The 23,966-nt window shown below is 42.3% G+C and overlaps 1 protein-coding gene across 43 annotated transcripts in view; it reads left to right on the top strand.

Annotated features, from left to right (window-relative positions):
- Window positions 1-23,966, top strand: part of rims2a (regulating synaptic membrane exocytosis 2a) — a 1,173,408-nt gene that overhangs the window by 889,944 nt on the left and 259,498 nt on the right. For 28 of the 43 annotated variants that reach the window (XM_087986315.1, XM_087986332.1, XM_087986320.1 and 25 more), the window contains 3 exons: window positions 3,094-3,126; window positions 3,852-3,887; window positions 23,073-23,179. In XM_087986315.1, the coding sequence (XP_087842441.1) occupies window positions 3,094-3,126; window positions 3,852-3,887; window positions 23,073-23,179 (176 nt within the window). The remainder of the gene's footprint in view (window positions 1-3,093; window positions 3,127-3,851; window positions 3,888-23,072; window positions 23,180-23,966) is intronic. The other 15 variants (XM_087986344.1, XM_087986346.1, XM_087986317.1 and 12 more) reach the window with 2 other exon arrangements.

Raw genomic sequence — 23,966 nt, forward strand, 5'->3', positions numbered from 1 at the left:
TGATCATGAATTCGGTGATAGACTGTTCTGTGTTCAGTACCTGTTTGTAAAAGCAGAAACCTTCCATGATCATTAGCAGTTTGGCTGCGAAATAATTTCCTAACACTTTGCATGCTCTTTGAATATCTGATCCATGAGGTTCTCTGGTTGTACAAGACTGCTTTGAATTGCTTCTGATGGTACTTTAAAAAAACATGTCCTCAGCTACTTTGTTTGCCTTAAAGAATAAATTAAAGCATTCCATGCATAAAGTCCAATTTTCTGACTGTTCATCAAATGGTCCCATCATCCCAGATAGGCCCACCACTTTGTTTTCCTGCAGGTGGGAATTTTTCCTGTCATTCGGGTCTAGAAGACATTTACAGCCCAAGTCCCCTCCCTGAGCAATTCCACATAAGCCACTCCTTCATCGACTGTGTTATCATACTGTTTCTCCCTGGCATCTCCCACATTCAGAATCCCTTCGTGACTGCTCAATGTGATGAATTTGGTAGGTCCCCAGTGCATAATCTTTGCTTTAGCCATTGGTCCGAGTCCCCTCACTCTTGACCCTCTTCCCTAGTGAGTACCTTCTTTCCTAGCATCAACCACAGCATGAGTCACTTCACGATCACTTTCCTCGACATTACCTCTTTGCACCATTTCTGAAGTCTGGATGATGTCTCCATCGGTCAAAAAAAATGTTTTCATGTTTGTGGGCCGGACCCCATTCTTATTGTCAGTTTATATTTTGCGGCTTCCTTTGGAACCAGGTAGAGAAATGGTAAATCTGAACGGGAACACATTGTTAACAATGCTCACACCTCCACACACGGGTCTCGATTGAACCCAAGCTCTATCCCTGGAGTTATCTGATCAGTGCTCTTATAGGGGTAGCACACCGAATTACATACATAACACACCCCCGGTGCCAGTGAATAATGGTGGGCCTAATAAATCAGTGGTGCCTATCATAAGACCCCCAATGGAATTTTTAAACAATATATAATATATGTAAAATAGGTTGAAGGTATAACCATGTCAAATATATTCATAACCAATATAGTAAACAGTAATTACAATCATAGTCAAATTAAATAAATAACCCTCAACCGATGGTGTCTCGAACAAAACTTTTTTCAACATTCTTGATTGAGTATTCTTGTCAGTTCCAACAATTTGGTTTAGTCTGTAATGAGGGATACGGTAATGCAACACAATTAGGATTCATTATTTTGTTGCTGAAAATGTGTTGCTGGTAAAGCACAGCAGGTCAGGCAGCATCCAAGGAACAGGAGAATCGACGTTTCGGGCATAAGCCCTTCATCGGGTAATTAAAAGGCAGCAATACGCATTATGTCCTTTTGTCAGATATTGGCAATAAACATTTCCTGTACTTCGATGATTACACATTGCAACTTAAGACTAAATTGGTGCAGTGTATCAAACAGGTAAGAATTTTGTGATTCTACTCCATGTAAAGTGTACATGTTTGTCCAAATAGAGGATCAGAAAAGACTGTCTGGATCACTGGAATTCTGTTGGATGAGACGTGATTCAGTTTTCAATTCCATTACAATTACAATTACATTACAAATCCCTAAAATGAAAATTCACTTTCAGTGCTTCAAGTTGTTCTGAGGCATTAACAGTGCAAAATTATCTATGTCTGTTAATGGAATTTCTTTCATTTGTTTCTTTACAATTTAAAATCTGATCATTTTTTGATGAAAGTTATCAAGTAGCAGCATTGCCATAGCATGGTTGTATTAAACAAATACTCAAATCAGATTTGCAATTATTAATCTCAGCAGGTCTGGCAGCATTTGTAAGGAGAGAAAAGAGCTGACGTTTCGAGTCTAACTGACCCTTTGTCAAAGCTTTGACAAAGGGTCAGTTAGACTCGAAACGTCAGCTCTTTTCTCTCCTTACAAATGCTGCCAGACCTGCTGAAATTTTCCAGCATTTTCTCTTTTAGTTTCAGATTCCAGCATCTGCAGTAATTTGTTTTTATTTTTTGCAATTATTAATGTTATTTTGAAAAATAACAATAAACTGTGAGAAGATAATTATATAATTGTGAGCTGGATATTGCTGAATTATCATTTAGCCTGCATTTATATGATTCTCAGAATCTTGTAGTGCTTCAAGAAATCAAAGGTCAATTTTTGGTAATGAAATGTTTGTTCCTGGGTATCATTTAGTGAAGGGATGGCCTCGCCGAGCTGCACAGTTTAATTTTAACAAATCTTGTAAGACTGGAATAATAAGCATCCTGAATGTGCACCATATGAAAGCAAATACTTTTTGGTGATAATACATAGATATCAATTACATCTCTAATAATTTTTGTTTGCTCCATTGCAACGTTTAGACATTATTGATTAGGTTATTTTTTCTTAATGCTATTTTTCAGCACGTTTATCAGTTCTTTGAGATTAATAAAGCTACACAAAAATCAAAGTCATGAATCAAAACTGAGCTCAAAACTTGGATCAAATTTCAATCCTGAACAAAAATGCACTGAATGTTCAGTTTGAAGTGGTATCCAAGGGTTGTCAATTCCAAGCATGGAACTTATGCATTTTTTAAAATCAATTACCTTGAATAAAAGTGTAAACAAATCTAATTGAAACTTTTGTACTTTAATAATTTTGTGAAGCTTCCTTTCATTGACTGAATGCTCATATTTGAAATACTTAGCAAATTAAAAGTCATATCAGAACTCTTCATGAATTAAGCTAAAAGGAAATATCTACGGGGTATGAATTATTGTCCTTGTGTATTTACTGTTTTACTTCCTCCATTTTAGCAGTATTTCTGACTTATTATTTGCATTAGAAGACATGATACTGTCTCTAGCATCCACAAAAAAATGTCATACTAACGGGTTCATACTAATAGCTTGCGAGTCAAACTATCTCTTAATCCTTTTGGCCTTCCTGCCTACTTGCTGTAACAGGTATATTTGATGCCTGTTTCCTGAAAGTTGACAATCTGCTGAATGTCACCTCTAATCTAATTAAGTCTGTTTCCATCAATCGGTTTCATCATCTGAAAACATCCACTCACGCTCATCTTCTTTGTCTATGTCTTGCCATTTTGTGATCACAGAAGAACTGGAATCACCCAAAAGGAGGAACTCAGGTCTGTCTCTTCAATTCCTTATTTTCTATTGTCTGCTGTGTTCATCTGAGTGGAATCTTTACTTATGTTCTTTATTGTGTGTGTTTTCTTTTCCCTGTATGCTTCCCTTTTCTCTTTCAAACACAATATGTTTTAAAGAAAGAAAGGTGCTTAGTCAAAAACTTCCCAGAACATCTTTTTGATCTAGTATTCTTTCACATTCTGTTTAACATCACACAGCATAAGTGTGGCAGAAAGTTACTTGGAAGCAAAATTATAGCAGAAGACATAATTGAAATAATGTTGTCTTCTTCTTGGATTCCCCTTCTGAAGGCAGCTCCTTTTGCTGACCACTGAAAAGTGCCATTATGCTTTTATTATGGGTAAAATGAGGGGCAAGCCCAGAGTTTACTTTAACCAAATAAAGATTAAAGCCCATACATTTGGCTTTAACATGATCCAACAAATATATCTTTCAGCCAACTGAACTAACCGGTACTACAGATTTCAAAGATTAATAATAAAATTAGAGAAATATTGCTGCAGGAAAATAGTCTCTGGTTAATTTTTCATAGGGTCGTTGATCCCTGATGCTAGCATCGACCCTTATTACAATGCTTTGTGCCATGCTTATCCTGTTCATCACTTAGATACAAATTTTATTTATTATTTTAATTTATGTAGCAACATTCCATGTACATTCTTTATTCTTTCTCCCCTCACCTTTTTGACATTTTGATGTTTAGAGGAAAATGATGCCGAAGCAGAGATCTGGGAATCAGGTAGGTTGATCTGGATTGCCAGCTGTGTGTTTAAATCATTTGTACACCCATAGTATTTTACTGATGGACTGCATTCTGGACTTCAAACTGAACATCAGAATGACTTTATATTTAATTTAAGAAATGAATTAGGAACAGGTGTAGACTACTCAGCCGCGCAAGTCTGGTCCACCATTCAATAACATGATTGCTAATCTGATTACTCCATAGTACCCTCAATAACCTTTCACCCCTTACCAAGAATCCATTCACCTTTGCCTAAAAAATACACAAGGACACTGCTTCCTCCACCTTTGGAGGAAGAGAGTTCCAAAGACACGTTCAACCCTCTTGTGAGAAAAATTATTCTCATCTCTGTCTTAAATGGGTGACTCTTACTTTGAAACAATGATCTTTCATTCCAGATTGTTCCACATCCACTCTGTCGAAACATCTCAGGATCTTGTATGTTTCAGTCAAATTACCTCTTACTTTTCTAAACTGCATAATTCAAATTTACTTAAACATTTATTTCAATTGGGACTTCAGAGCACCATATCTGTATAGTCTCCCAGGTTTACACATTGCTAAATGCTGCTGCCTTGTCCCTGTGGTAGACTTGTTGATCCACAGAAAGTGGGATCAACAGGCAGCATCTTATAGACATCTGAGCAACATGAGCTAAGGCAATGTTTTTCTGGCAAAATCGAATGAACTGTCCAGCAAGGCCCATCTCAACATTGGGAGCATCTCGCTACATCTTTTGTACTTCCGCTGAGTGTTGAGTTGCCAATTAAGGGGGATTGTGCCTTGGTGAATTCTTATTAGTGCCACAACTCAACTCATTAATATTCAGCTTTCTATCTTACCAAACACAATAGACCTCAAGAATTCTCGGCATGAATCTTAGAATGGATATTTTAGCTCACCACTGACTGCAATGACCCTCCATGTTGCTCGGCAGCAAGGAGACTTTCTGCACGGGACAGGAACCTAATTCACATATTAAACCAGGCTGCACCTCAGTGCTACTCACATGCTCTCATAATGCTCACTCACTTAGCACCTACCTACATCCATGCCTGACCTTGCCTTGCCATGCTGTTCCAATTAGTGAATAGGTGGTTCAGCCAGAGTCTGAAGGCTATCAGTATTAATATGCTCTTTTGTGTAGACGCACAGACAGGCTGCTTGTCAGTAGGAAAAGCACTGCTGGTCAGGCAGCATCTGAGGAGCAGGAGAGTCGAGATTTCGAGCATAAGCTCTTCATCAGAAGCATGGTGGGCTGAAAGATAAATGGGAGGGAAGTGAGGCTGGGAGGAAGGTAGCTGGGAATGTGATAGGTGGATAAAAATGGGAGGGGTGATGGTAGTTGGTCAGACTGGAAGGTAGAATGGATAGAGGGGAAGGAAGATGGACAGGTAGGACAGTTCAAGAGGGCGGTGCCAAGTTGAAGGATTGGATCTGGGATAAGGTGGCCAGGAGGGGAGAAGAGGGAATCGTCTGCCTTGGGACCCTCCAACCACAAGGAATCAATGTCAATTTCACTTGTTTCTTCATCTCCCCTCCCCCCAAATTAACCCAGATCCAACCATCCAACTCGGCACTGCCCTCTTGAACTGTCCTTCCTGTCCATCTTCGTTCCCACCTGTCAACTCCACCCTCCACTCCGATCTATCAGCATCACCCCCTCACCTTCATCTACCTATTGCATTTTCAGATTGACCACTCTGTGGTCTCCACATAGGGAGCATAGAGGACAGAGTAGGTGTGTAATGTCAGGGTTCAGATGCCAGAGAGGATAGTTAAAGACAAAGTTCAATGTAGTGGGTCTCCACATTGTTTGGGGGAGGGGGCGCAAAGCAGGGCAAAGTAGGTAGTAAAGGCCTTTTGATGTAGTATGAAGTAAATGTAGACTTGGAGGCCCTTTTGGGCAAGGTGGAAGTTACTGATGATCAGGCACAGCCCAATGCTGACTGTGAACTCCATATTCCCTGCTATCACTTGTTGTTCTCTAGACAAGCTGTAATTGGAAAATGACTAGGATAGCACCCAGGGCGGACAGAATCCATGTCAGTTCGATTGGGAAAGCATGTCTGCTGGATTTGAGGATGTTGAATGGGCAAAAACATGAGGGAGATGGTTACTATGCCTTGCTATGCTGTACTGCTGTTCCCTCTTCATTCATATAACTTGAGGTTATCCCTGTGGGAGGTAGAGTTGAATGATTGATGTGGGTCTGGAAATGGAAAGGGGTTTGGAATGCAGCAAATCCTTCCTGTTGATAGAATGTTTTGGCCAGTCAGCTGGCACACCCACCTTTGACAAGTTGGAGCCCATGCTGAGGGTGGAATAGAATAAGTGATAGAGACATGGTTCTTGTTATTGGAAAACTGCAAAATTTTCTGACTCCCAGTTCCGTTTCCAGGGGAGACATGAGACATAGTTTTATTGCGGACTCTATATCCCAGGACGTTGATGCAACTGTACCAGATGCTGGTGCAGGATCCGAGGTCTGCAGGATTGGGAGGCCATCCTCTCCCAGTGACTGTGAAGGTGACAGCTGCTTTGAACTCCTATATAACTGGCTTCTTCCAGCAACGAATGACTTATGTCAGATCGCTGAGTGACAAATGACATTGGTCACACTGGTTCCTTTAGTTTCCCCACAATAATCCCTGGCAATATGATTCAGGAACATAGCTGGGTTCCCCCAATTGCGGGATGCTAGCCTGTAGCACGGTAGCTCAGTGGTTAGCACTGCTGCCTCACAGCACCAGGGACCCGGGTTCAATTGCCTTGGGCGACTGGCTGTGTGCAGTTTGCACATTCTCCCCATTTTTGCGTGGGTTTCCTCCAGGTGCTCTGGTTTCCTTCCACAATCCAAAGGTGTGCAGGTTAGGTGAATTGGCCATGCTAAATTGCCCAAAGTGTTCAGGGATGTGGGGTTCAGTTCAAGTGTGGTGCTGGAAAAGTACAGCAGGTCAGACAGCATACGAGGAGCAGGAGAATCGACGAGGGCTTATACTGCCTGACCTGCTGTGCTTTTCCAGCACCACACTCTCAACTCTGATCTCCAGCATCTGCAGTCCTCACTTTCTCCTGTGTGGGTTAGATGCACCAATCGGGGTAAATATAGAGTAATAGCATAGGGTAATGGGTCTGGGTGGGTTAATCTTCATAGGGTCGGTGTGGACCTGTTGGGCCGAAGGACCTGTTTCCACACTGTAGGGGTTCTATAGTTCTATCGACTGTAGCTGAAAATGTGTTGCTGGAAAAGCGCAGCAGGTCAGGCAGCATCCAGGGAACAGGAGAATCGACGTTTCGGGCATAAGCCCTTCTTCAGGAATCTATCGACTGTCCATGTGCAGCACTGAGAGAGCCATATTACAACCCTGCAGAATTCATCAGCAAGAAGGTGATCATTACGACTTCCTGGAGATGTGCATCTGCTACCCTGGCAGCTGTCATAACTCCTACATCTTGGAGCATTCTCATGTACATGGTGTGTTTGAGGGTCCAGATTCCTTACAAAGCTGCTGACTGGTGGACAAGGGCTATCCACTACCACCATGGCTCATGACATCATGACACCCGTACTGATGGAGCAGCTGAAGATGCGAGTTTTCTATTTGTACTGGTGTGGGGGATGGTCCCCCAGTAGATTTAGATTTAGATTTTTAGATTTTGTTGTCATGTGTACTCAAATATAGGAGTACAATAAAAAGTGTATAATGTCACTGCACATGGCGACTTTAGGTACTAAGATACATAGGTACAATAAAACCTAGGTACAAAGTAGTAAGAGAAACATGAGTTAAAAAGTTAAGCATTACTTCAGAGAATAGTAGAAAAATAAAGGATAAGTATAATAAAGTATATCCAGACAGAGTGTGATTTATCATCCTGGCGGGCTGTGCTCTGCACATTCTGGATTAGTGGTGCTGGAAGAGCACAGCAGTTCAGGCAGCATCTAAGGAGCTTCGAAATCGACGTTTCGGGCAAAAGCCCTTCATCAGGAATAAAGGCAGTGAACCTGAAGTGTGGAGAGATAAGCTAGAGGAGGGTGGGGGTGGGGAGAAAGTAGCATAGAGTACAATAGGTGAGTGGGGGAGGGGATGAAGGTGATAGGTATGGGAGGAGAGGGTGGAGTGGATAGGTGGAAAAGGAGTTAGGCAGGTAGGACAAGTCCGGATAAGTCATGGGGACAGTGCTGAGCTGGAAGTTTGGAACTAGGGTGAGATGGGGGAAGGGGAAATGAGGAAACTGTTGAAGTCCACATTGATGCCCTGGGGTTGAAGTGTTCCGAGACAGAAGAAGAGGCGTTCTTCCTCCAGGCGTCTGGTGGTGAGGGAGTGGCGGTGAAGGAGGCCCAGGACCTCCATGTCCTCGGAAGAGTGGGAGGGGGAGTTTAAATGTTGGGCCACGGGGCGGTGTGGTTGATTGGTGCTGGTGTCCCGGAGATGTTCCCTAAATTGCTCTGCTAGGAGGCGCCCAGTCTCCCCAATGTAGAGGAGACCGCATCGGGAGCAACGGATACAATAAATGATATTAGTGGATGTGCAAGTAAAACTTTGATGGATGTGGAAGGCTCCTTTAGGGCCTTGGATAGAGGTGAGCGAGGAGGTGTGGGCGCAGGTTTTACAGTTCCTGTGGTGGCAGGGGAAAGTGCCAGGATGGGAGGGTGGATTGTAGTGCGGCGTGGACCTGACCAGGTAGTCACTGAGGGAACGGTCTTTGCGGAAGGCGGAAAGGGGTGGGGAGGGAAATATATTCCTGGTGGTGGGGTCTGTTTGGAGGTGGCGGAAATGTTAGCGGATGATTTGGTTTATGCGAAGGTTGGTAGGGTGGAAGGTGAGCACCAGGGGTGCGGTTGTTACGGTTGGAGGGGTCTGAGGGCGGAGGTGTGGGAAGTGGACAAGATGCGTTGGATGGCATCTTTAACCACGTGGAAAGGGAAATTGCGGTCTCTAAAGAAGGAGGCCATCTGGTGTGTTCTGTGGTGGAACTGGTCCGGCTGGGAGCAGATAGGGCAGAGGCGGAGGAATTGGGATGGCAGTTTTGCAAGAGGTAGGGTGGGAAGAGGTGTAATCCAGGTAGCAGTGGGAGTTGGTGGGTTTGTAAAAAATGTCAGCGTCAAGTCGGTCGTCATTAATGGAGATGGAGAGGTCCAGGAAGGGGAGGGAGGTGTCAGAGATGGTCCAGGTAAATTTAAGGTCAGGGTGGAATGTGTTGGTGAAGTTGATGAATTGCTCAACCTCCTCGCCGGAGCATGAGGTGGCACCAATGTAGCGGAGGAAGAGGTGGCGAATGGTGCCAGTATAATTACGGAAGATCAACTGCTCTATGTAGCCAACAAAGAGACAGGCATAGCTGGGGCCCATACGTGTGCCCATGGCTACCCCTTTGGTCTGGAGGAAGTGGGAGGATTCAAAGGAGAAATTGTTAAGGGTGAGGACCAGTTCGGCCAAACGAATGAGAGTGTCGGTGGAAGGGTACTGTTGGGGACGACTGGAGAGGGAAAAACGGAGGGCTTGGAGTCCCTGGTCATGGTGGATGCAGGTGTAGAGGGATTGGATATCCATGGTGAAGATGAGGCGTTGGGGCCCAGGGAAACGGAAGTCTTGGAGGAGATGCAGGGCGTAGGTGGTGTCTCGAACGTATGTGGAGAGTTCCTGGACTAGGGGGGATAGGACAGTGTCGAGGTAGGTAGAGATGAGTTCAGTGGGGCAGGAGCATGCTGAGACAATGGGTCGGCCAGGGTGGTCAGGCTTGTGGATCTTGGGAAGGAGGTAGAACCGGGCAGTGCGGGGTTCCCGGACTATGAGGTTGGAAGCTGTGGATGGGAGATCTCCTGAGGTGATGAGGTTCTGTATGGTCTGGGAGATGATGGTTTGGTATTGGGGGTTGGGGTCATGGTCGAGAGGGCAGTAGGAAGAGGTGTCCTCGAGTTGGCGTTTGGCTTCAGCGGTGTAGAGGTCAGTGCATCAGACTACCACTGCGCCCCCCTTTATCCGCTGGCTTGATGGTGAGGTTGGGATTGGAGCAGAGGGATTGGAGGGCTGCACGTTGTGAAGGTGAGAGGTTGGAGTGGGGTAGACAGGTTGAGGCGGTTAATGTCCCAGCGGCAGTTAGAAATGAAGAGGTCGAGGGCAGGTAATAGGCCAGCGCGGGATGTCCAAGTGGATGCAGTGTGTTGGAGGTGGGCGAAGGGGTCCTCGGAAGGTGGGCGGGAATCCTGATTGTGAAAGTAAGCTCGGAGGCGGAGGCGATGGAAGAATTGTTCGACGTCACGGCGTGTATTAAATTCATTGATGCGTGGACAGAGGGGGATGAAGGTGAGTCCTTTGCTGAGGACTGATCGTTCGTCCTCAGTGAGGGGAAGGTCTCAGGGATGGTGAAAACTCGGCAGGGCTGGGAGCTAGGATCTGGTGTGGGTGTAGAGCTGGGAGTGGGGGCGGAACCTGTAACTGGAGTGGGTGATGGTGGGGGGAATGGGGGTGGAGTCATGAGCAGGGGTAGTGTTCCCGTCGGGATTCTGGGGGGTGGGATAGTGACAGTGGAATCTGTGGGGGGCATGTCAGCAGAATGCAGGTGAGTGGCGCTGGTGGGGGCAGAAGTGGTGGTGACCACGGCAGTAGGAGTGGCGGAAGTCACTGAGCATGTGGCATCAACAATGATGTGAAGGGTGGAAGTGATGTCACGTGTGATGCATGAGGAATTGTGACGGGTGGAAGTGGTTGTTGGAGTGGCCATGATGGGGGTGGAAGTGACATCATCAATCAGTGTGGGGGTGGCAGCTTCATCAGTCGCATGGCTAATGGTGTCTGAGTAGATTCCGAGGCCAGGGGAATCTTCTGGAATGTTTGAGGAGCGCTGGTTATGGAGGTGGGTAGATAAAAGTTTGTTGTACTTACAGTTTTTGATGTTTGAGATGTTGTGCTCTGCACAACTGGAGCAGGCAAAGAGGTACTGTGCTGGATGCTGAGGAACTGGGGAATTGGAGCAATCTTTTGAGGAGGATGTTGAGTGCACTGGGGAGTAAGAAGCTCTCTTTGTGCATGCTTAGCTGCATCAGGTGCTACATGCGCTCATCATTGACATCCGGTTCCAGGATGGTTATAAAATAGACATTATGGTTATAAAATAGACATTAATAATGATGCCGTCATTTGGTTGTTATTGTGGGTCTGAACTGCAGCCTCCATTTGTATTGATTTGTTTGTGTTCATTTTTGATGACTAAATAAAAGCTCATGTTTGGAATTGTTAAACAATATGCCTGTATGTGATCTGTCCTGACTGGGCAATGACAAGATTCAGGTTTATGCTGTGCACTGAAGATGGAGTAGCAGTGATCTGGAAATGGTGGTTCAGATGGAATGTAACTGAGGAGGGAAACTGTGTAATCTGGTGGTTAAACAGTGACTACGATAATGTGCCAAGAGCAGCATGGCTTTGTGAGTGCTGTGCCGGTCAGTTTCTGATGAGGGGCAACACCAGTTTGGTAACTTTTGTCTGGGTTCACAGTGGTCTTTTTTAGATGGTAAGGACACAAGAGTTGCTGATCTTTCAGCAGATATCCAGTAACTGATGAGTTGTTCTGGGAATCATGTATGGTAAGTTGGAGGATGGAATTGGATGTGAGGGACACCAAGGGCTGGGAAGTTAATGAAGTGAGTTTGGTAAGTTACAGCGATAAGTCTCACTAGGGCTCACAGTGAGAAATCCTCCAAAAAATTAAACGAAGCTTGCATTTTAAAAAAAAACTTCAGTCCAGTGAGTCTTCAGCCAGGACTAATAAGTTATATTTTAGTGCCCAAACACAGGAGTCAGCTTAATGGATCCTAGACTCTTACATTCTATTTGAACAAAGTTGGTACAAAAGAAGCAGTATTTGTATGTCACTCCTTTTAAAATGTTAAAGAAATTTCCTCAAGTTTTTGTTTTAAAATCCTGGAATAACCATATTAAAAAAACACTTGAAAATAGACAAAGATTAGATGGTGCTCAATACAATATATAATCTTAATTAAAAGAACCTCAGATTTATTTTTTCCAACCTCACATTTTTGCCACTTGTTTTTCTTTGTAAACTATAAAGTGGCACTAACTACTCTGAAAACCTTTCAATATTGGAGTTCATACCTTGCAAATACTTTGTTTAGTGCTGTTTGAAAACATTTCTGGTGTTGTCATTATGCATATAGCTTCTCAGTGTGATTGACGTCGAATGTTACACTAAAAAAACAGGCCATTCCAACCAACTAGCTCTATACCAATAAAAGCAAAGTGTTTAAAAATACACAACTGGTCTGACAGGAATCTGTAGGGAGAAACAGTTTCTGGACAGAATTTTGTGTGTGTTGTGATGTCTTATCATCTGCTACGAAATCTCATGGCACTCCTGCTGACCTGATCCATAGGTACCCTGATGTATAGACTAAAGTTCCTAATTGGAAGCGGGAACACCTTTATCAAGGCTTCCAGCTTCTCCACATAACCATCTGTCTTTGCCAAAGCTAGGTTTATTTAATTGCCACGCGAGCCAGCTCTGCAGAGCCTACACAGCCTGTGGCAGAGTTTTAGATTGCCTGCTACTGCAAGGGCAAGAGTGCTGCATATTTGATAACTGCCTGTGTCCATTACTGTGCCAACTGAAATTGCTGGAAGTTGGACTTGAAACAGATATCCTGAAATTGTCAATTTTGAAGAACTGCCAAGTTGGCCAGACTTGGAGAACATCAGTGCCTTTGTCTCTGCATTTCTTGATGCAAATGCTGCTGGAACTGTTGCACGTTTCCATTCTTTGCTGGCTACCTGAGCTTTGCTGATGGTTACATTTTCCACCGACCCCAGAAGAACCTCTGTTAGTTCCATGACGAGACTGATGTCACCCAACACAGTTATAGCTTTCAAAACTATTCAGTGTCAGTGTAAGAGTACTGAAACGAAATCATGCCTGAGTATTTGAAAGCAAATATATAACCACCTTCTCAGTTAGCCTTTGATAGCTCAACATGTTTCAGCCCCTCTGACCAAAATGCCCATGATCCTCCTACAATTCTGTAATACATTCTACAGAATTCTGTCTTACTCCAGTGTGCATGTGGTGTGTTATTGCATGCATGGACAAATATTGTGAAATGTATATTGCTCATGCACTAAAAAGTGGCTTTAAAAAAATCGATCACCCAAGGCATCCAAAAGTTTTAGTGAAAAGTACTGATCTCATTCCCAGTGTGAGCCTTGGTCCCTGACCCTGCTTCTACAAGATGTGCAGGTCAAAGGTGGATACCACATCTCCATGCCTCTGGTGGGGATTCATACCATTAGAAATGCATCTCAGATGTATGCCATTGTTTACTAGAAACAATGCTGTTGGGGGAAGAATACAGAAATTGAACAGAATGAAACATAGGAAGTGTTCGCCTATTTCCCCTCTGGGTACCAGATCTAGATCCTCGATTCTTGTAGAGATTTCTATCTAACTGGACGTTCTGAATACGTACCTCACACTAAGGCTCATACCAGGTCTGGAGGGATTGTCTTATGAAGAGATGTTGTGTCGATTGGGCCTATATTTGAAATTTGGAAGAATGAGAGGAAACCTTATTCAATCATACAAAACATTTAGGGGAATTGACAGGGTAGATGTGGGAAGGTTGTTTCTCCTATGGGAGAGACTAGGACAAGTGGGCATAATCTCAGAATAAAGGGTCACATGTTTAAGATAGAGATAAGGAGGAATTTCTTTTCTGAAAGCATAAAACAATGCAGCACAGGAACAGACCCTTCAGCCCTCCAAGCCTGCATCGACAGATTTTGCCCTTCCACACTAAAACTGTCTTCGCTTACAAGATACATATCCCTCTATTCCCTTCCTATTCATGTCTCCATCTACCTCCTGAATGCTGCTTTGTCTGCTTCCACCACCACCTCTGGAAGCATGTTCCAGGTACTCTCCACACTTTGTGTGAAAACGTTGCCTCGCAAATCTCTTATAAACTCCCACCCTGCTCCCCGCACCTTGACCCTATGTCCCCTAGTAATTGACCCCTCCACCCTGGAAAAAAGCCTCATACCTTCCACTTTATCTATGCCATGCACAATCTTATAAACTTCTATCAGGTCATCACTCAACATCCTGTGTTTCAATGAAAACAAGCTCAATCTATCCAAGCTTTCTTAATGTTTTATATCCTATAGCTAAACTCCCCCTCAACAAACCGCATCCTGGTCAATCTTTTCTGTACCCTCTCCAAAACATCCACATCCTCTGGTAATGGGGTGACCAGAACTGTAAGCTGTATTCCAAGTATGGTCTAATTAAAGTTCTATAAAGCTGCAGCATAACTTGTTTATCCTTATACTTGGTTCCCCTTCCAATGAAGGCAAGCATGCTTAGGTCTTTTTTACTATCTTATTCACTTGCACTGCCACCTTCAGTGATCTGTGGATGGGCACATCTGGATCCTTGTGCATATCAGTACTCTTAAAGGTTCAGACATTCACTGTATAATAATCTGTACTTAACCTTCCAAAACGCATCACCTCACATTTATCAGGATTAAACTTCATCTGCCATTTTCTGCCCATGCCTCCAACTCATCTATATATCCTGGCAATCCTCCTCACTATCCGCAATTCCATCAATCTTTGTATCTTGCACAAACTTACTAATTAGACCAACCATATTTTCTTCCAAATTATTTATGTAAATTGTGAACAGCACACTTCCCAGGCACTGATCATGGGTGGAAACCACTAATCACAACCCTCCATTCCGAAAAGCATCCTTCCATTGCTACTCTGTTTCCTGTGACTGTGCCAGTTCTTGCCAGCTCACCCCAATATCATGTGACTTCACCTTTTGTACCAGTCTGCAGTGAAGGTTGCATAGCTGTGGGATTCTATATCACAGATGCCTCTCCAGGGTATGACATTATGTATATTCAAGGCTGAGACAGACAGAATTTTAATCATTAAGGAAATCAAGAATATGGGGTAAAAGGCAGTAGTGTGGAGTTGAAGATTATAAATCAACCAGGATATCATTGAAAGACAGAGCAAACTTCATGGAGTGAATGGCCTATTTCTGATTCATTTTATGGTCTTATGGGTATACCTATTCTTACTATATACTCTTTCCCTTTCCTAGTGCACAATCTTGCCCATGTATGTGACTTTGATTAGATTAGATTAGATTCCTTACAGTGTGGAAACATGCCCTTCGGCCCAACCAGTCCACACCGACCCTCCGAAGAGCAACGCACCCAGACTCATTTCCCTCTGACCAATGCACCTAGCACTGTGGACAGTTTAGCATGGCCAATTCCCCAGACCTGCACATCTTTGGACTGTGGGAGGAAACCGGAGCACCCAGAGGAAACCCACGCAGACACAGGGAGAATGTGCAAACTCCACACAGACAGTCACCCGAGGCTGGAACCGAACCTGGGACCCTGCTGCTGTGAGGCAGCAGTGCTAACCACTGAACCACCGTGCCGCCCCAAATTGGAATGGGCAAAGATTTTGCTCCAAACAGTACAATGCAGTTAGTAACAGCCCTTGGTTTGTTCGGAACAAATGGAAATTGTAAGCTTGTCATGCACTTCTGGATGAGTTACAGCAATGATATGCCAATTGGCCTGTGGATTCTTATGATCAGCAGTAGTAGTAAGTAGCAACAGTTGTATAATCAAGAAAAGCCAAGTCTACTGGCAGTGGCAGAGATATGTCAAACCAATGGATTAGTTGTTCGAGATCTAAAGGTACAGTGTTTGGGAAACAGTATCAACTTTAACAAGATGTAAGCTGTGATAATCAAGTTATAAAGCCTGTTTATGTAAGCTCTGGATATAATGGTACATTTCAGATATAGAGCCTTCAACATTGGTAAAAAGATGTTTTTTTTACAGAGTTCCAGACTGAGCAGTTAGCATGTTGCTCAAATTTATGTGACCACTTGAAACAAAACTATCAAAGTTTATTTTTCTCCTTGAGCTAAATTCCAGTATTTTAGGATAATGAGGTATCTTTCAACAGGAATATGAGTAAAAGAGTTTTCAGATACGAAATCCTGCTGTAAGAAGGATGTAATAGATGCTACCTACTTAGCCCATCTAATTGAAAAATTTGTTCCTGATTATAAATTCCAATCTCCACCTTGCCTTTTGTTTTGGAGATAAATGTGAATTGATCAAGGACTAAGTTATAAGCGTCAACAGAAGTCGTACTGTGAAGATTTGATATTATATTATATCTAACAGCCACGAGCAGCAAAGTTATCAGTTAGATATAGTCAAAACTGAACAGTACTGAGTGAATCCCACCAGCTCTTTTCATTGTGTGTATACAGCATATTGACAAAGAATTATATTGTTAACAGTTTACTCAGAATATCATGTACTAATTAAATAGGCATTACAGAGTAGCTTTGCTGATGATTCCCTGAAAGGATTTTACATTCCTCACAATGCTGTTTCAACTCCAGTAGCATTAAGTTATAAAATGCAAAACATACCTTGTGGAGCTAATATTATCATCTGGAGCAAAAATAGAACATACTGGGTACACTTGTGTGACATAAGTTGACAGTGCTACTATCGAGCATGTAAAATGGACAAAAGGCCCATGCCAGGTTTGGAAAGGATTCAAATCTCTTCATGAAGGTGACAGGACATGCCAAATTTTACAATGTTTTATCTTTTTCTTTTAGATTTCCAGTATCTAGCATTTTTTGCTTATCGTTGCATGGAATCATCTTCAGTTTGATTTTAACCTATTTGATTGGATATGTTGTCTAAATATTTGATCTCTATGATGAAATATGATATAATCAAACAAAGCTGTAATCCAACAGATGGAACAGTTTTGCAACATTTTCTTTAGCAAATGAGTGAAAGAAAATAAATTGAACAGGCTTTGCTGTTTAAGTTCCTTGTACATGTATATTTGTATTATTTAAGAGTAGCTCAATTGCAGAAAAGCAAATATTTATGCTAGAGTATGCTGTCTAAGCTGTTTTCTTTGTGCACCATGTGCATATTATGAACATTCAGGAGGTCATTCAAGTTTACTTTAATGTCCATTAATTTGTAAACTTGTCAAGTATATGAACAGATCAGCATTAACCAAAATTTCAAGCTACAGGATTGGAACAACTGAATACAAACATTAATTCAAACTGATGTGAATTCTATGCTTTTTAGGAACCATATTGCTGGGGTTTGATGCCACAAGCTGGACGACCTGTATTAAGGGATCCAAATGTTAAACTATGCTCTGTTCAGTGATAACCAGTAATTGTATAGCCTAATTCAGTTGAATACTTTTAGTCAAATATTCTAATATTAGCTGAAACCGAGTATGTTGACCCAGTAGAAACACGGGAAATTGTTGGACTCGATGAGAGGTTTCAAAGCTTTGGAACATTGGAGTTTGACTACTGGGATGTTCTTTCATCCATTAATATCAAATATTGGATTTCCAGTAGGATTCCAATAGGTAGTTATAGTACCTGTGTATAATAAAGGAGAAGGATCAATGCATGGTAGAGGATAGCATTTAGTATTCATTCACAGGATGAGGACATCACTAGTTTAGCATTTATTGGCCTCCTCTAATTGCCGAGAGAACAGTTAGGAGTCAGCTGCTCTGCTTTGGGTCAGATCAGAGGAGAATGTCAGTTTCCTTCCCGAAAGGGCGTTAATGAACCAGATGGGTTTTTCCAACAATTAATTCACGGTCATCATTCAGACTGTTATTTCCAGATTTTCATTGAATTCAAATTCTACCATCTGCTTTCGTGGGATTTGAGTCCCCATCCCCAGAACATTACCTGGGTATCTGGATTAACAGTCCAGTGATAATACCACTAGGCCATCATCTCCCCTAATAGTGAGACATTATTTGTAGATACACAACATTCACTATCTTTCATATAGAGGTGTATAGTATGAAAACAAACCAACTCATCCATGCTGACCAGATATCCTAACCTAACCTAGTACCATTTGCCAGCACCCCTTCGTATTCATATGTTCATCCAGATGCCTTTTAAATGCAGTAATTGTACCAGCCTCCACCACTTCCTCTGGCAGCTCATTCTATACATGCACCACCCTCTGTGTGAAAACGTTGTCCCTTAGATTCCTTTTATATCTTCCCCTCTTGCCCTGAACCTAAGCCCTCTAGTTTTGGACTCCCCCACCCCAGGGAAAAGACCTTGTCTATTTATCCTATCTGTGCCCCTCATGATTTTATAAACCTCTATAAAGTCACACCTCAGCCTCTGACACTCCAGAGAAAACAGCCTTAGCCTATTCAGCCTCTCCCTACAGTTCAAATTCTCAAACCCTGGCAACATCCTTGTCATTTTTTTCTGGACACTTTCAAATTTCATAACATCCTTCCAATAGGAAGGAGACCAGAATTGCATGCAATATTCCAAAAGTGGCTCAACCAATGTCCTGTACAGTCACAGCATGATCTCCTAACTCCTATAGGTAAAAACAATGACTGCAAATGCTGGACAACAAATTCTGGATTAGAGTGGTGCTGGAAAAGCACAGCAGTTCAGACAGCATCCGAGGAGCAGGAAAATCGATGTTTCGGGCAAATGCCCTTCATCAGGAATACCTCAGATGCTGCCTGAACTGCTGTGCTTTTAAGCACCACTCTAATCCAGAATCCCAACTCCTTTACTCAATGCTTTGACCAATAAAGGAAAGCATACCGAATTCCTCCTTCATTATCCAATCTACCTAAGACTCTACTTTCAAGGAACTGTGAACCTGCACTCCAAGGTCTCTTTGTTCAGCAATACTCCCCAGCAGTTTACCATTAAGCGCACAGGTCCTGCTCTGATTTGCTTTTCCAAAATGCAGCCTCTCACATTATTCTAAATTAATCTCCATCTGCCACTCCTCAGTCCATTGGCCCATCTGATCAAGATCCCGTTGTACTCTGAGGTAACCTTCTTTGCTGACCAATGCACCTCCAATTTTGGTGTAATTTGCAAAATTACTAACTATACCACTTATGTTCACATCCAAATTCGTATGTACTGTGCCAAAGATTGTCTTTGGATCATTATCTGTTTTACTTCCCCTTGAACCTTTTTTGTTGATCAACCTAACTATACATCCCTCAGTTTACTTGCATCCATGTGCTTGTCCAGCAGTTGCTTAAATGTCCCTAATGTTTTTGACTCTATTACCACCATTGGCAATGCATTCACGCATCCACCACTACCTGCATAAAGAACCTACCTCTGACATCTCCCCTATACCTTCCTCCAATCACCTCAAAATTATGACCCCTTGTGACAGCTATTTCTGCCTGGGGAAACGTCTCTGTCTATCTACTCTATCCACACCTCTCATTATCTTGTACGTATCAAGTTACGTCTCTTCCTTCTCTCTAGTGTGAAAAACCCTAGCTCAACCCTCCAATAAAGGCAGCATCCTGATAAATCTCCTCTACACCCTCTCTAAAGCATCTACATAATGACGTGACCAGAACTGGACACAATATTCCAAGTGTGGTCTAACCAGGATTTTATAGAGTTGCAGCAAAACGTCATGGCTCTTAAACTCAATGCCCCGTTAATTAAAGCCAAAACACCATATGCCTTCTTAACAACCCTAGCAACTTTGAGGGATCTATGTGCACTCCCAAGACCAACGTGGAAGTGGAAGTTAAATTTTACAGACACATACGTATGAATGTTTACTTACCTCATAACATAGAAACATAAAAGTAGGAGCAAAAACTTTTCAAGCCGTTCAGTCTGATTTTGGCTGATCATCCAACCCGGTTTCCATTTTTGCTCCATACTCTTTGATCGCTTTCGCAAATTCCTTCTTGAAAACATTAATGTTTTTGTCTGAATTGTTTTCTTTGGTGGAGAATTCCACAGACACAGGACTGTTTGAGTGATGAAATTTCTTCTTAACTCAGTTCTAAATAGCCTACCCTTTATCCTTACACTGTGACCCCGTATCCTTCATACATTTACCCTGTCTAGTCCTGTTAAAATTTTAAAGGTTTTTACAAAAATGAAATATCTTTTCATTCTTCTAAACTCCAGTAAATATAGTCCTAACTGATGCAGTCTATCTTCATACATCAGTCCTTTCAATCATTTGCTGTACTCCCCCCACCCCACCCCACCCCACCCCACCCCACCCCATAGCCTGAACATCCTTTCTCAGATAAGGAAACCAAATCCACCGTTTCCAACTCCACCACACGAACTATGCCAATATTTCCATTCACCAAACGGCAGCCCTATCTCTGCAAGTATGTGGTAATTGGTTCATTCAGGGATCAATTACTTCAATCCAGTAATCCAGTAAAGGACAACAGCATTACATTATGACTGACTGAAGGCGTAATTAGTGGAGTTTCTGGAGAACCGTAGGATCTCTGTACAGACATACCTCCTTGTAATGTTAGATGCTGCACTGAAAAATTCCTGGTCTCCCAACAAAAATTTATATTTATTCCCTCTCTGACTCTAGGAATTTTAGGGCCATGACTATTAACTTAGTGCCAACATTTGGAGGCAGGTGTTCCGTATTAACTAACTCGCTATCTCCCACCACCAAGGAAACTTACCAAATTGATTCCAATCAGCTTGTTCAGAGCTGACCAGAGAGTTGCTTGGTCAATCACATGGCTTGACAGTGGAGTTCCAGCTCACCAGAAGCTGACAGTCATTTAGAGGCTTGCAAATTCTGGGTCCTAAATATCATGGTTGAGGCCCAGTCATAGCAAAGAAACAGACTCTTCGGTCCAACTCATCCATGCTGACCAGGTATCCTATTTTAATCCCATTTGCCAGCATTTGGCCCCTATCCCTCTAAACCCTTCATATTCATATACCCATGCAAATGCCTTCTAAATTTTGTAATTGCGCTAGCCTCCACCACTTCCACTGGCAGCTCATTCCATACACACACCACCTTCTGCATGAAAAGGTTACATCTTAAGTCCCTTTTAAATTTTTCCTCTCTCACCTTAAACCCATGTCCACTAGTTTTGGAATGACCTTGGCTATTCACCCTATTCATGCCCCTCATTATTTTATAAACTGCTGTAAGGTCACCTCTTAGCCTCCGATTGTCTAGGGAAAACATTCCCAGTCCATCCAGTCTCTCCCCCAAAGCCCAAACCCTCCAATCCTGGCAACATCCCTATAAATTGTCTCTGAATCCCTCAAGGTTTCACAACATCCTTCCTATAGCAGGGAGACCTGAATTGAATGCAACATTCTAAAAGTGGCCTAACCAATGTCCTGCATGGCAGCAACATGACTTCCCAACTCCTATACTCAATGCATTGACCAAGTCTTCAGGTAACCCAATGGTATGAAGGTGAATCTTTTCTTTGGCTTCTCACAGAGCAGGGTTGCACAGACAGATGGTTCAAACGTTGCTGGCTAGGGACATGTTGGCTTTCTGTGACCATTCCTTTGTGTACTATCTTTGTCCCAGAACGTAGCCCAATCCGGTAGACAGATTTCCCACTTCAGAAACTCGCCACTTTTCTTACTTGCTGAGAAAACAAGAAATTGGGTTAGTGATGAGTTGATGCCCTTAATGGGCCATTACTTGACCACTCAATATCCTTAATTACTGACCAGTCAAGAAAGTTCCCAATAGACCTTCTCATCCATAATTGCTCAGGAGATGAGTATCTCTCCAGGACCAATTAGTTGTTCCTGTTACCGTTATCCTCACCACATCTAGACTAGGGAAAATCATGCCCTTGGATCCAAACATAACCTGGGCCCTCAGCATCAAAACCACTACAGCCTTCCTAAAAGATGGCTTTTTAAAGGATTAACTATAACTGAGTTCAATCATAAATCTCTAGACTCTTTCCTTTCTTGTATACATAAATGTTCCCCTCAGTTCTGACTGTATGCATTCTAAATAATATATCATGATTTTCTGCCTAAAATCAGCATGTGGTCTGTTGCAGAACAAGGCAAAATATGAAGCGGAACACAAAATTATTGAACCTAAAATAATATATGCCATAATTCACCATTAAGATTAATTTCTTTAAGTGCAATGGTAGTAAGATCGTAATGAGCCATACAATTTAGTTTAGCAATTGCTTTGAGTTCTGTTGCCCAGCAGTATGGTGAGTGTTGTAATGTGTTGATTTTGTTTGCAAAGCTACTGGCAAACAGCTTGGCTCAGCAATAACCTGAATTCACAAAACTACATACTTACGTACACACAGTTCCTGAGTCTGAGGTTAGAGACGTTTCTAAAACTGATATTCCATCGACGTGGGAGCACAGCTATTGCATGGGGTATTTGGCTTCAGAAATAGAATGCAGTTGGAGAAAAGGAGGAGGAATTTGCAGTAGATCTCATTTCGCAGCATCCTGACTCATTTCTCTCACTCCAAGAAAATAAACCACCAGAGGGGTACCTTTGCCACCACAATGTCTATAAAAAAACCCACTTTGAAGGTGGGTAAGGACAGTGAGACTGACAGGAGTCCAGGCATTCTTACAAAATTCATGTCTATATGCTGTTTTTGGTTACTTTGTGTTGTTTTGCGTGTAGGTAGAATCTACAATTAGATTTTCAATTGGCATTCAATTAAAAAGAGGTCCATTGGCAAACTGGCAAGCTAATGAGGGAAAATCTTTTGCACTAACTTTTCACACTTAACTGACTTGTGACAAACCAGCTTATGTCAACTCAAAGCCCATGGAGTAGCAGGTATTGCCTACTGAAGGGACAACGCAGGGCACCTCTCCTTTAATAATTCAGTGAGCTTTCCCACTGAAGTTTAGGATGATCTTCCAATGAGGCGCGATAGACATAACCTCCATTCTGCTGTATCTATGGCAATTCAATGGCCCATTTGCAGTTTATACCTTCAGAGGCTTTCTTCAGCTGTGTGATCTAAATTCTTTTTATTAAAGGTACAAAGCCATTTTGGTGATTTATCTTGTTCATAATCTATTATTAACGCCGCCAAAATTCATGTAGATTGAAAGTAAATCTTTGAGTCCACTGGTTTTAAAATAGTTTTGTCCAATTCCAAACCCCAATTTTAGACTTGACAATGAGCTTTGATCGGACACACTCACCAGTACCAGTGAAATGATTGTAATAGTCGAAAGTAATTGACAATTGCAGGTTAATTGTTTACCTTGACACTTTGTCCACAGGTACAATGGATGTGGAAGAGAGGACTCGCCAAATGAAAATGAAAATGAGCAAGTACAAACAGGTTGCAACGTCAGATTCAAGGTTGGAACAGGAGTACCATTCCAAGGTTAGTGCAAGCATGTACAAAGTCCGCATAAAACAAATGTGGATTTTTAACTTAGATGCAAGTTGCAATTTTATTTAAATGGATTCATTATAATTGAAAGAAGAAAATACTGTAAATACTCAGCAGGTCAAGCATCATCTGTGAAAAGAGAAACAGAGGCAACATTTTCTATCATTGACATTCCATCAGAACTGGGAACAGTCTGAGAGGTAATAAGCTTTTAGCAAGTTGGGAAGAATAGAAAAAAAGGAAAGAGAAACTTTGTGATATGTTAGAAGGTCGGAATAATGAAATAACCAAAGAAATGAATTTGTGAGACAAAATGGAATAATTATGTGGCATTCTTTTTTAAATGTTGAGAGGAGATACAAATAGTAACAGCATAACCATTCTCAGCTGCTCCCACAAAACAGTGACCTTCTTGACAATTATGCCAATTATGGATAATCTCATAATATCACAGACAAAAGAACATCTTCAGCCAGCAGAGGGACTGAAACTGCAGTATTAGTGCTATTCTGCACCACATTCTAGCAAGCTACCGAGTATTCTGTCAGCACAAGTTGTCTGGAAACACTGGGGCAATGGTTATATTTTAGAAGTCAGTGTTGCATCCAGAAGTGCACAAAGTTTTTCATTGTAAAATGATATGCTGCTCCTCAAGCTTCTGTTTGAGCTTCATTAGAGCAATGTAGCCAGAGTGGGAATGGGATGCAGATTGAAAATTTAAGCTCGCAGAAATTCTGGGCCACAGAGAGGTGTCATGGATGTTGCAGATGATTGAAGC

Source organism: Chiloscyllium plagiosum, unplaced genomic scaffold (assembly GCF_037043375.1).
Source record: "Chiloscyllium plagiosum isolate Xiang-an unplaced genomic scaffold, Cpla_swu_hap1 HiC_scaffold_4, whole genome shotgun sequence".
Taxonomy (NCBI): Eukaryota; Metazoa; Chordata; class Chondrichthyes; order Orectolobiformes; family Hemiscylliidae; genus Chiloscyllium; species Chiloscyllium plagiosum.